This window comes from Polyodon spathula, chromosome 4, assembly GCF_017654505.1.
Source record: "Polyodon spathula isolate WHYD16114869_AA chromosome 4, ASM1765450v1, whole genome shotgun sequence".
Classification (NCBI taxonomy): Eukaryota; Metazoa; Chordata; class Actinopteri; order Acipenseriformes; family Polyodontidae; genus Polyodon; species Polyodon spathula.
In genome coordinates this window covers 34,682,097-34,695,582 of record NC_054537.1, presented here as the reverse complement: position 1 = coordinate 34,695,582, position 13,486 = coordinate 34,682,097, and the positions used below count along the sequence as shown (strand labels likewise).

Here is a 13,486-nt window from a genome sequence, read left to right as displayed (position 1 = left end):
GAGTTTAAAGATTGAAGTGTAAAAAGTTGTCAGGATGTTAACAATGAAAAGAAAAATGGCAGGTACTTTATTTAAACTGTTGTAGCAACAGGTGGGGATGTATACCGCTATATTTTTTGGAACCCCACTACTTTTTCTTTAACATCACTGTCAGCTGATATCACAGCCCCCGACGACCAAGACTAGTGCTAATTGGGGCCTGTTAAACAAGCCTTACATGCTGTAAATATTATCTTCAGATATAAGACTGACAACAACTAAAAGTAAGGTTTTAAACCTTAATAGGGTTTATTTTTATGTATAGCAAATAAGACTACAGTATGCTGATGGCAGACTCTTTTCAGTGTAAAAAAAACAAACATGATTCCAGTATTTCATGCAAATAATAATAATAATAACAATAATAATAATAATAATAATAACAATAATAATAATAATAATAATAATAATAATAATAATAATGAACAGTTCTTCAAACTTAAGAGTAACTACATAATATTAGAATATCTCCTCTACTGATAAAAGTAAATGTATTTTTTAATGTGAAAAAAGATCAAACACATATATAAACTTTATATTGACAATAGGGAACATTTTTCTTTTTTTGCAAGCAGCTTCAAATGGCATCCATGACAGAGAGAAAGGGAGTGAGTACCCACCTATTAACTATGAGATAAACACGACCATTGACTTTGGCATGGCTATGAGATGAAATATGGAATGGCATGGCAATGAGAAATGAGAGACAGAAGAAACGGTTATAGAGATCATGAAAAACACAAACAGAGCAATGGGTTAATCAGGTAAAAAAAAGATCAGAGAGCAGAACAAAAAAAAAGTTAACTTTTTTTTATTAAAAAAAAAAAGATCAGGGAGCAGAACAAAAGATACACTGCAATGACAGGATACACTTAGGTGTTGAGAAGCTGGTGTCATCAACTAGTCCTGGAACACTGTACATGCTGACCCACTCCCCTTCCTCCCTTATCACAACACAAACAAGGTACATAACAGATTAAAAACACTTCAGGAACCTTGCTGCACACAACCTGCTGCCAATATATGGTACTTCTGCAAACTATACATTGTTCTGAATACTGCATTGCTTTACAGCCTATGATAAATACTTTACACTTCGCTTTGCTGAGGGTTTAAGTTGGAACTTGCATAAAACATGGAGAAAACAGTGCACAACAAAAGTGACACACTGACCTGCTATTAAGTAACTGGACTGTGCTGAGTTTAATTTTCTAGCTTCCTGTATGTAGGATAAAAACATCAATTTTTTGGAGCTGAAGAATGTCTGCAATGCCTACAGAGTCTAAATTTACTCCTCACTGTGGGTCAACAGTTACATTAATCTTTTCAAGTGCTGACATTACATTCAGTAAAAACAATTGCTTTCTACGGCACCTTACCACTTTGCGCGGCAGGCCACAGGTTTTATTTTAATTACTTTCCATTGCACACAGACAACCCTTTTAGTTATGTCCCCTCAACAAGTCCAAAGTGATCGGTAAGGTCCAGAACTCAAACACTCTATTAGTTTTATGTGATAATAAATGGACTTGTTTTCCAAATACATACCCTCCAAAAGAATGGGCCATTTGTCTAAAAAAATCATCTATCAGTGACTGGATTATTACAGAAATCCTTGTTTTTCAAAAGAAAACTCAGTTCAATGCAAAAGCAGAGAAAATGAGAAAAATACAGTAAAGAGGAGTTATATTTTTCTGGCATAGGCAACAGCCTCTGTCCCAAGATTCTGAGGCACGATTGTGAGAGAAAAGACCAAGGTGGTGACAGGGAAGTACATGTGGAGCAAAGAAGCACGCACGTTTATTTTTGGGAGGGATCACATTTCTCCACCTCTTGAACTATAGTACACCAAAGATTCAAAACTAAAAAAAAGCAGATTTTATACAGTTGAAAAACCTGTGCATACATGTAAAAGTGCAGATGTAGGCCTGGCTCTAGTGTAGTTTTTTAAATGATGCAAATGGACTGTAAAGTAATGTTAAGATTCCTTTGTAAATTACATATGTAATTTACACTAATTCGTAACAAAGATACAAATGTGTTAGATGTAATTATGGCTATAAAGTCCTGCAACCGACCAAACAGAACTAGAAATATTACAAGTTTTAAAGCATTTTATAATATTTTGATTGTATTTTATAAGCAAAAGATTGTTAGGATTTCCAATACAATGTATACTTTCTTTTATATGTAATCTGTAACAACTCTTCCACTATGAGAGAGTGCAGACTGTGAAGAGGCTCTTCCTCTCTGCATATATGAATGAATCTTTATGAATGAATCTTTATGAATGGTTTACAGTACTGATCTGATGTGTGGGTGGTTCTTACTTATCTGAAGCAGCAGAAAGAAGCAGCAACTGACTGTGGTTGAGACAGAAAGATTCTGGATGGGGAATTCAAGCACAATAGAAAGAAAGCAATGCTGATGTACAGATGGAGGGGGGTGATGCTGGGACTCCAGAATCACTGTTGAGCCCTCTTGAGGTGCCGTGGGCTAGTCAACAAAACACCGAGGATGGAAGGTGCCCACTTGAAGACCCCAGAGATGTACCTTACTTAGCTCAGTCCAGATGCTGGAGAGACCGCATTGGGTTGATCCCTGGAGCCAGCATCGCAGCCGTTATGTGTGCTGATGCACTGGGGAGGCAAAATGAGCTGATACCTGGAGCCAGCATTACACTTCAGCAATCAACACCTGACAGAAGGATATCTGCATCACCAAATGGAAAACAACGCAAATGGATGGAAATGCAGATGTATCACAATAGTTTACTGCAAAGCTACGTCTTAGCTGGTTCTTATCTTGGCGAGAGCTGAGTTCAAATCAGCATGAAGTTCAATATCTAATCTCATGTAAAGGAAATCATGAAGATCTGGATACATCCAGTGACTGCTGTGAATAGTGCAGCTGGCAACAAGGGAAAGACCTTATGACAGAATGGAGAGACAGCTGACAGGTAGATAGAGACCCCACTGGGGCTGGCAAGGGTTAGCTACCCTGGTCAGCAGTATCCAGCTCTATGTTTTCAAAGGTAAACAGGATGCTGGAGACACCCGCCCAAGGCTTCTAAGAAATTAAAGAGAAAAATACCCCTAGAGTCTGCAAGAGCAGGAGCGTAGGATGACTCAACGTTGGATAACATTGTTAAATACTTAGGAACGGAAACGGATATGAGAAGGAGAGTACTTCACAAAAGACTAGCTCAAGATCTGCAGTTAGCAAAGACATGGAACTCCAGGTTTGTTTCTGCGGCTGGAGCAAGGCGACAATGGTCAGGGGTTTGAAGATTCATCAAGGGAGAATGAAATGCTTGAGGGAGAAGGGACAAGGGCCTCACATTAATCAGTACTTCTTTCAAAGTCAGTCAAGTCAGTCGAATGAAATTCAGCGACAGGAAGCAAACCACAGTTTGCAGGATATCAGCACCCCTGTCATAGACATGAGGAGGACTTGCGTGGATACAACTAGTGATGAACCTAATGATCCTTGCGAACTCGGTCAGACGAACCAGCGTAAGAGAGAAAAGAACCTCAATGGGCACAAGCCTGGAGTTAAATGGCCAAGAGCTTGTGAGAAAACTGCGTGGGACACAGTAAACACGGATCTCTGTTTTACTTTGGAAAGGTTAAATGGAACAGTTGAAAAGAAGCTGGATAAATTTGGGGACATCATCTACGCATATGGAAGCGAGAGGTTTGGAATTGAAAAAAGGAAGGACAAAGTACAAACTATTCTTGGACAGTCTAGACGGCAGCAGGAGATTGAAGGCTTAGTTAGAGAAAGGAGGCAGTTGAGGAAGCAATGGAGAAAAGCAGAACAAAGTCAGAAGGAGGGACTCAATCTGTTACAAAGGGTTATAAAAGATAAGCTTGCAACATTGCGCAGAACTGAGCGCCTACGGAAATGCTACAAAAAGAAAGATTGTGTGAGAACTTTTATAAAAATCCATTCAAATTTGTAAAGAAGATTTTCACCAGTGAGAAAAATGGCACATTAAAATCATCTAAGTTTGAGCTGGAGAGATATTTGGAGGAAACACATACGGATTCAAAAAGGCAGGAGCCTGTGTCAATGCCTTCAGATATCCCACCTATCAATCCACCTGAATACCAAATGGAGGACTGTGCACCTAAGTGGAAAGAAATAGAGCAAGCTGTGAAAAAAACAAGGGCATCATCATCTCCAGGGCCTAACTGAGTTCCATACAGAGTGTACAAGTGTGCTTCTGGAGTTCTATGAATCCTGTGGAAATTGATGAAAGTGGCATGGGAAAAACTGGTTGTACCAAGAGCATGGCACAGAGCAGGTGGAGTCTTTACACCAAAAGAAAAGGATTCTACAAGCATCGGTCAGTTTCATCCTATTTCCCTATTAAACGTAGAAGGCAAGATTTTCTTCAGCATTATTGCTCAGAGATTGTCAACCTACCTATTAAAGAACTGCTTCATTGACACTTCAGTACAAAAAGCAGGCATTCCAGGTTTCCCAGGATGCTTAGAACACATCAGCGTAATCTAGCAACAAATTCAATCAGCAAAAAAGGAGAGGAAGGAGCTCCATGTTACATTCCTGGATTTGGCTAATGCATATGGTTCAGTGCCACACAAATTTTTTATGGCAGCATTTGATTTTTTTCACCGTACCGATGACAATAGCAGATTTAGTGAAAGCCTACTTTGGAGATTTGCAATTTTGTTTTTCAGCTTCAGAATTCAGCACTACATGGCAATGCCTAGAAGTTGGAATAATGGCAGGATGTATCATTTCTCCACTGGCTTTTACCATGGCAATGGAAGTAATTATTAGGGCATCAAAATGGGTAGTGGGAGGAGAGTGCTTGGCTTCTGGAATGCGACTACCACCAATCTGAGCATACACGGTTGACATGACAACAATGACTGCAATAGTAGCCTGCGCTAATCGGTTATTGGGCAAATTAACCAATAACATTGAATGGGCATGAATGCATCTCTATAATTAAAGTAGTAGATAAATAGTTCTACATTAATGGTGAGGCAATACCAACAGTGTCCGAGAAGCCAGTGAAAAGTCTAGGGAGATGGTAAGATGGGGATCGTGTGGGAGAAGTTAGACAACAAGCAGTGGAAGGATTGAAGAGCATAGACAGCAGCGCTTTACCAGGCAAAATGAAACTCTGGTGCTTTCAGTTTGGTCTACTGCCATGACTGCTGTGGCCATTGACTGTGTACGAGGTTTCCTTGACAACAGTTGAGAAGCTGGGAACTTTAATCAGTTCATATGTCAGGAAATGGTTAGGAGTTCCACGAGGCCTCAGCAGAGTGGGACTTTATGGCAAAGGAATACTGCAGTTAAAAATCTCTGTTCTAACCAAGGAGTTTAAAAGCGCCAAAGTCCAACTGGAAATGACATTAGTAGACTCATGTGACAAATGCGTAAGGGAGGCAGCACCTGTGCTGAAAACTGGAAGAAAATGGACGGCAAAGAAAGCTGTGGAAGATGCTAAGGCTGCCCTTCGAATCAGAGGTATTATGGGGCAAGTTCAGCATGGAAAAGGAGGTTTTGGTCTCAGTTCCGCTCCTCCTACATGGCACAAGGCAACCCCAGCTCAACAGAGGAAGCTGGTAGTCAATGAGGTGCAAAAGCAGGAGGAGAGGATCAGGTGTGTAAAGGCCATTTCCCAGGCCAAGCATGGAGAATGGATGAGATGGGAGAGTGTGGAACAACGCAAGATCGGCTGGCAAGACCTGTGGACAGTGGAACAGAGCAGGATCAGTTTCCTCATAAGATCAGCATATGATGTTCTCTCATCAACACAGAACCTAAACCTCTGGGTGGGTGAGGATCCCTCATGTCCTTTATGTTCATCACCTGCAACATTAAAGCACATTTTGACAGGATGTAAGGTGGGTCTTAGCCAAGGATGGTTTACTTGGCACCACAACCAGGTACTGCGATGTTTGATCTTAGCATTGGAAGACAAATGCAACCTGACTAATAAGTTTCCACCAGTTCCATCAAAGCATTACACACAAAAGACAATATTTCTCCATCCAGGAGAGCAACCACCAAGAAAGGTTGTTAAAACCAAGCCTCGCCCAGGACAACTGGAAGCTGCTAGAGACTGGAAGATGCTGGCAGATGTTGGTCAACGGCTTATTTTTCCAACTGAGATTGCCACCACTAACCTTCGACCAGACATTGTCTTGTGGTCTGGATCAGCACACCATGTTCATCTGGTAGAGTTAACAGTGCCATGGGAAGATGTTGTGGATGAGGCGTATGTGAGGAAGAGACTTTGGTATGCTCAACTAGCTGATGAAGCAGAACAGCGAGGATGGAGAGTCTGAGTTTACCCATTGGAAGTGGGTTGTCGAGGATTTGTGGCACACTCTACAAACCGGTTCCTCAGAGACGTTGGGTTTAGTGGCCAAGAGTTGCATCGCACAGTGAAGAACTTATCTGAAGCAGCAGAAAGGACCAGCAACTGGCTGTGGTTGAGATTCAGGATGGAGATCTCAAGCACAATAGAAAGAAAGCAATGCTGATGTACAGGTAAGTAAGCTGGGTTGAGCTGAGTGGGGGATGGAGGGGGAAGTGATGCTGGGACGCCAGAATCACTGTTGAGCCCTCTTGAGGAATCGTGGGCTAGTCAATGAAACACCGAGGATGGAACGTGCCCACCTGAAGACCCCAGAGATGTACCCTACTTAGCTCAATCCAGACGGTTGTTATGCTGATGCGCTGGGGAGACCGCTTTGGGTTGATCCCCGGAGCCAGCATCGCAGCCATTGTGTGAGCTGATGCACTGGGGAGGTAAAATGAGCTGATCCCTGGAGCCAGCATTACACCAGCAATCAACACCAGGCAAAAGGATATCTACACCATCAAATGGAAAACAACGCAAATGGATGGAGATGCAGATGGATCACATTAGTTTTCTGCAAAGCTACGTCTTAGTTGGTGCTTACCTTGGCAAGAGCCGTGTTCAAATCAGCATGATGTTTAACATCATGTAATGGAAATCAACATTTTTTTTTTACCTGTAAATGGTACTGTCCTGCTTGGCAGTCAGTGTCTTCAGGTCTGTGAGCTTGAGAAAGTGGTCGTGGAAATAGTGCAGGTGCAGAATGCACACAAGCAAGAAAGAAGTTGGAATGAATATCCTAGTGAAGAGCTCCGCAACACCAAACTGCTCAAGCCCCAGATCCTTCAGCCTGCAAAGCACAAGAAAAAAAAAGTAAACCAAACTCAATCCACAGCCCTCAAGGAATCATTCTAGGTATTTTCTGTTTTACTAGTAAGGAACTGTAATGAACTGACAAGCCTAATGAAATAATACATGTTGGGCATTTTAAAAAGCAACCCCACAATAATTGATGTAATAGATATACAACACAGGGGGCCAGATGTATGAGGTGGTGCATTTTGCACCATTTTGTCTGAAAAGCAAACTGTTACAAAATTACAGTAGCAGCAAACAAATTAGGCAGACATTAAGTAAATGAATCATTTTAGTAAGTTACTGCTCGTATAAAATACTTTTGGTATAACACAGAAACATGTAATCCATATGCTTCATCCATAACTGCACAATTAATCACATGACAACCAGAAGTGGTTCGATAGTGTTTTGATAGGAAAAGCTAAAACTCCAGTTTACTACTCACTTTTCTTTATCCATCCCCATCATGTTGGACCACACGCTTGGGGACGACTCAAACTGATACGTGTAGACAAGGATAAGGACGAACATGGTGTAAACGACAACAGACATCCAAAAATATTTTAAAATTCTTCTCCACCAATCGTAGTGTACCTGAGAGTAAGAGGATGGAAGAATTTGAAATAGAAACAGGGAGAACCTTTATTTCAAGGTCACCCTAAAATTTTATTTTATTTTATTTAAAGATTTATCAGAAGTTCTTCAAGCAGGAGGTGACAAGCAAGGTACTGTAAAATGTTGGCTGTGCCAGTTAGCAGGCAAGGCAGCAAGGTTAGCAGAGGGTAGAGTAAAACATTTTCAGAAAAAAAAAATGGTATACAATATTTACCTGATACAGTGCTACACAAAATAGGAATAGCATCATGTAGATAATTTTATACATGACTATTTTTCCTTCAAAGCTGACGAAGAAGAACATGCCTCCACAGACATAGATCCAGTACTTGACAAACATCGCTTTAACCAGGTTACCCAGAACGTGCATGATTTCTTTCTCTTCCTCCTTCTCCTCTATAAAAAAAAGAAGAATGTGCAAAATGCAACGTAGTGTTTTTAGGGACTATTCTAACTGCCATTTCCATGTAAAATTTTGTACAGTGGATTTCCCTAGTTTACCCTTTTCCTCTTTTTCCACCCTGATGTCGGAGAGAGCAGCATTCTCTTCATCTTGTAACTTCTCCTTTCTCTCCATCAAGTGTTGCCGGAGCAGCAACCAGAATGTTAAAGCACAAAGAATCTAATGGAATAAGAGGAACAGTTTGATTCTTTATTAATACTTTTTTTGGCTTCAGCTATAATATATTTGTAATATATTTTTACAGCAGGAAATTGAGTATCATACTACATATGAATTAATATACAAGTACAGATCCTTCCTCAGCCTTACTGCATTACTCTTAGGACTGAATTTCCCAAAAACAACTTTAGTTAAAACAAATTTCACCCAAACCATTTCAGCCATAGTTCATAGCTTCCAGCTCATATCTACTTTGCCTTTCCAGTCACTGACTCCCAGTTCTTCAAAGGATAGACAAAAAATATCCTCTTGCTTACCTAAAAAAACTGAGCAGGTACAAGACTATATGCTTTAACTGACCCTACCCTATATCCTAAATCGTCACCTGTGTGTGTCCCCTATTCACAGACCTACTGAGATATCTACTGAACGTATTTGTGAACTAATTAAAAAAAGATAGAAATTAAACACAGACATTGCTATATTTGAATGATATTTTATCACTCTATGCATACTTTCGATCCCAGTTCTGCAAACGGTTCTTCTTTCCTCACTAAAATTCCTGAAACTTTCGGAATCTCATCAACATCGATACTCCAAATATACTGAAGACTCAACAACAGGTTTCCATAGAACACCATGAAAGGAGAAGTAAGCATGGCATATTTCCGTCTGTTGCGGACCATCCAAAGTGTGCAAGACCAGATCAGCAGAACAAAGGTGAGCCAACTGTGATAGGTGATGCTCCATGCCTGAAAATAAAAGGGTGATATTCACACTTAAGAGAAAACACAATGCAGACTGCATGTACAGTATGTTAAAAACTAAATGTGTGTGAATACTATTATTCATGGAATGACCTTACACAACTAATCAGATCATTTTATTCTTGTAAGATATTCGCTACCAGAAACCATTTTAACGGCCAGGTTGGGTTTACCTCACAGGGCTCAGTCTCTTACTGTTTTACCTCACATGCTGTAGCCGCTCCACATGCCATTAAGAATTGCTCCCACAGTACAGGTGCTGCTATGTCTTAGAAGTAATGACTCCCTAAGGTGTATTGTACTTGTTGAGGTACATCCTCTATACCTACAGGTACAGGTAGACCTAACACAACCCCCTGATGTAAAGTTAAATGCATTTTTTTAAAACAAAAATTAAGCTGAAGACAACCTGATGCCACACGATATTAGAAATGAAAAAGTATCCCTGTACTTCAACGTGGGATTAGAATAAAAAATAAAAAAAAAGACATAAAAATAATGTAATGCAAAACAAAACCGGCACAGCTGGACAATGTTGTGGCTGACACAATCAAGAACAGAGAACCTGTAACTTCTAACATTTGATGTAATGCAGCACAGTTTAAAAATACCACACGAACCTTCCACATAAATGATGACTACGGTAGGATATCCATTCTCATGCCAAGAAATTACAATTTTATTTTACAGACCGTAACATGCTGAGACTGCCAACGGCATCAGACGTGCAAGAGATCAAAGAAGGTTACTAATAAGATGCCAAGAGTGAAACTGATCGAAAATAATTTTCTATGACAACAGAAAATGCACCACACATGGGCATGTGCTGATGATCAAATATAACTTTACAGGAAATATGCATACTGTATGTGAGAATTCACAGTGTGGCACAATAAGACTTCTTATCGTTCTCATGTACTGATAGCCTGCAAACTGGTACTCAGCTGTGCAAAACATTACAACTTGCTTGTGAGCAGCATCTTGTTTCAGCTGACATTGAGTGGCTGGTGTCCAGCTAATTGATTTGAGTAGAATTTTATAAATCATATTTAATATTAGTACTTGCAAACTACTGCACCTGTCAGTAATGATCATACAATGGGACTATAAGCTTTTCCTGGGATAAAATACAGTCTTGCCACTTATCTTTGTATTATTAATTAATAACATACATACATACATACACTGAATCATTAACTCTGAGGTAAAACTATAACATTTTCAAGCCGACATACATCAGCAGATTGTTTTCACTTGTATAACCTGGTTAACATAGATCACTGACCAAAATCTAATACTGTATGCCTTGGAGTAAAATTATCACAATTGTATTTGTGTTGTAACCATCTGGCAGTAATGCTGTCTTACACTATTGAAGACACTACCAAAAACTTTGTCCGTTTGAGTTTCTTCTCTAAGTTCTACCTTAGAATCTATGATTGATTGTTTGAAGTTTTTGATAATGGTATTTGACTTTCCTGGGCGCTTTCACATTTAAAATGTGCTCATATTTTCTCTCTCCTGGTGAAAGCATGGCTGTGTGGTGTGCAGGGTGAGTCAGACAGTCAAAGGGAGCATAGGATTGCATCCTTTATGTTCAAATGTGGCAGTCTTTGCACTACAGCTGCCCCCACTGGCCATGTGCCTGGTGAGCTCAAGCGAACACCTGCAGTGGAAGTGGGGGACGCCCACTGTCCTTCAGTTCTCTTGAGCTGTTTGGGGTTTTACTGCAATATGGGGATGTAATTGGACATTCTAAATTGGGGAAGAAAAATGGGGGTAAAATAATTGGGCATTCTGAATGAAAAAGGACAACTCACCATCATAGCTATCAGAGCACAGATGTAGCTTTGCTTCATAATAAATCTGAATACTGTAACCACAGCGTGGACTTTGGGGTTTTCTTCTTCTTCTGATGGTTCTTCCCCTTCTTTATTATCTTTATTAACCTCATAATCATAACCACCTTCTTCTTTTTTCTCTGCAGGGGGTTAGGACAAAGAAAAAAAGACAGAAACCAATGTATTGGAAGTGAAATATGTAACGCACTACATAGTTTTTAACAGCTAGTGAATCTAGTGAGACTATAACTTACCTGATGTGTTGTCTGCTCTGTCGACCTTGTATTGGGGCGTGGAGTACACATCTAGTTTGGTTGGGCCAACCTCAGTGGCTAAGGTTGAGTTTATGCTGTGATAATCAACAGGGGTTCCATTCACTTTAACCAACAGTACCTGTAGTACAATTTGACACATCACAACACTTGTTATGTACCTATTAGAAAAATAAGATACTGGTAATAGTTTCTGATTTTAACATCACCACCGAAATGACACCACAAATGATATGGAAGCAGAACAGGTCACAGACAATGCTGTGCAAGACACTGTTGTTACGAATTCTGATCCCTTTTGGTGAGGTAAGGTTAAAAGCTCTATCCCAAACCCTTCAAGAAGCCTGGTCATTTCCATAGTGGTTAGACACTCTCTTGCTGTGTGTGAGGTAGTTGGTTTTCCCCTAGCCTCTGCCCCGTTACATAGGCTTAGTATTCTAACAAAATAAACCATTTATCCAGTTGGAGAATCTAGTACAAAAACATGAATTCACAATCTATTGGTTTTGTTATTTTTACAGACCTCAGTGATTTAAGAAGCGGGGGGTGGGGGGCTGACAACACTGGAGTCTGGCAGCACCTCTTTTTATTCCAGACTTGGAACAGTTTGTCCAAAGCTTTAGAATGTTCTTATCTCTAAATAGAAGAAGGCTTGAGAAAGTCGATTGCTGTTTTGTTGTTGATTTTTTTGTCTTTCTGACTTTATTTTCACTTTCACTCTGGTGAAGCCTCTGCCCTGCCTCAACACTATAACGTATGGAATTCTTGTTTTCTCCCCCTATTCACTCCCTTTGTAACAGAAAATAGGAAGTCACATCAATATAGCAATAAAGCAAATGCAAGACTCCAGTAGGTTCAACAGGAACAAAACTCTTGTTTATTACACCGTTAAAGAATTAAGGCTAATTTTTCATTCATGAAACATATTGAAGTCCAGATATTTCACCATTCATTTTGAGAAATATATAAAAAGAAAATGTTTTATACTAACATCAGAAGTGTTGTAATCATCCTGGGTCATAGAAAGAAGCTGGAAAAGAGCAACAAATGCAATACAGGTTATTGCTGAAACATGCAAAGCCCAAAACAATATAATTTTTCTTATCCTTTCCAAGCAGTAACAATACAGGCAAGCACTCTGTTGTTAATACACTCACCCCTCGTTATATCATCCCTCGCTATTAAAGCAAATTAAATATCTACTTGCTGAAGCGGTTTTTATTTTAGCCAACGAGGTGTTCATGTGTGGCAGCAATGCACTAGCAAAGGTCACAAGGCAATGACCTCCCTAGCAAGAAGTCTCCTATGTTGGGAATGGATTATTTCAATGCAGTGGGTTTGTGCATTTGAGAAAGGAGAGGAAGACTCATGAAATTAATTGGAGGCTGAAGTTGATGAAAAGCAATTACCTTCCGCTGTACGAATTAAAACGGTGTTATACGAAAAATTAGAAAAAGCAGGTTGCGTAGGGGACTTATATTGGACCCTGATGCCCCTGATAAAACAAGGGAGTGGTTGTACAGTACTTATTTGTTAGCCTATTTGTTTTTCTATGGGTCTCTCGCTATATCGTGGCCCTCGATATATAGCGGATTTATATTTGACCCCGACACCCGCGCTATATATCGAGTAGGCGGTGTAGCATCCATTATTTAAAGGGACTACATGACTAAAAGCATCTAAATCTACTGAACAAACTAGAACAAAAGGCTTCAAGCTATTTGTGCACCACATCTGCAGCAACAGCTCTAGTAATGCAAGAAAATTGTGCTTCTTTTTGTGTGGCTTTTTGGGTAAGTTAAACCTTCCCTTATAAAGGTTTACCATTGTATTTTTGCATGGAATTGTTGCAGCTGTATCAGGCTTTTCTCATGGTTACACTTTGCAGTTAGCATAGTTTACCCTGGTTTGCCAATTTTTATTAATATGTTTTACTATACCTCGCTATTCTTTACAATGCTTACCCATGCTTTACCATGCTTTTTCTGTGTGTTATTACACTTTGCTATGCTGTTACTATGGTAAACGTTTATATGGCTTTTTAAAGGAAACTATATGGTTATTAGAAAAAGCGGCTTTGGATACTATTCCAAACAGGTACATTTTGAGAAGCAGTAAGGCAG

The 13,486-nt window shown here is 39.8% G+C and overlaps 1 protein-coding gene across 1 annotated transcript in view; it reads right to left on the bottom strand.

Annotated features, from left to right (window-relative positions):
* The window catches only part of LOC121314460 (piezo-type mechanosensitive ion channel component 2-like), a 211,410-nt gene that overhangs the window by 45,661 nt on the left and 152,263 nt on the right, over positions 1 to 13,486 (bottom strand). The window contains exons 10-17 of the mRNA XM_041247759.1: positions 12,355 to 12,393; positions 11,346 to 11,484; positions 11,071 to 11,231; positions 8,999 to 9,235; positions 8,363 to 8,483; positions 8,076 to 8,257; positions 7,692 to 7,840; positions 7,065 to 7,238 (exon numbers count right to left, since the gene is read on the bottom strand). Of these exons, the coding sequence (XP_041103693.1) occupies positions 7,065 to 7,238; positions 7,692 to 7,840; positions 8,076 to 8,257; positions 8,363 to 8,483; positions 8,999 to 9,235; positions 11,071 to 11,231; positions 11,346 to 11,484; positions 12,355 to 12,393 (1,202 nt within the window). The remainder of the gene's footprint in view (positions 1 to 7,064; positions 7,239 to 7,691; positions 7,841 to 8,075; positions 8,258 to 8,362; positions 8,484 to 8,998; positions 9,236 to 11,070; positions 11,232 to 11,345; positions 11,485 to 12,354; positions 12,394 to 13,486) is intronic.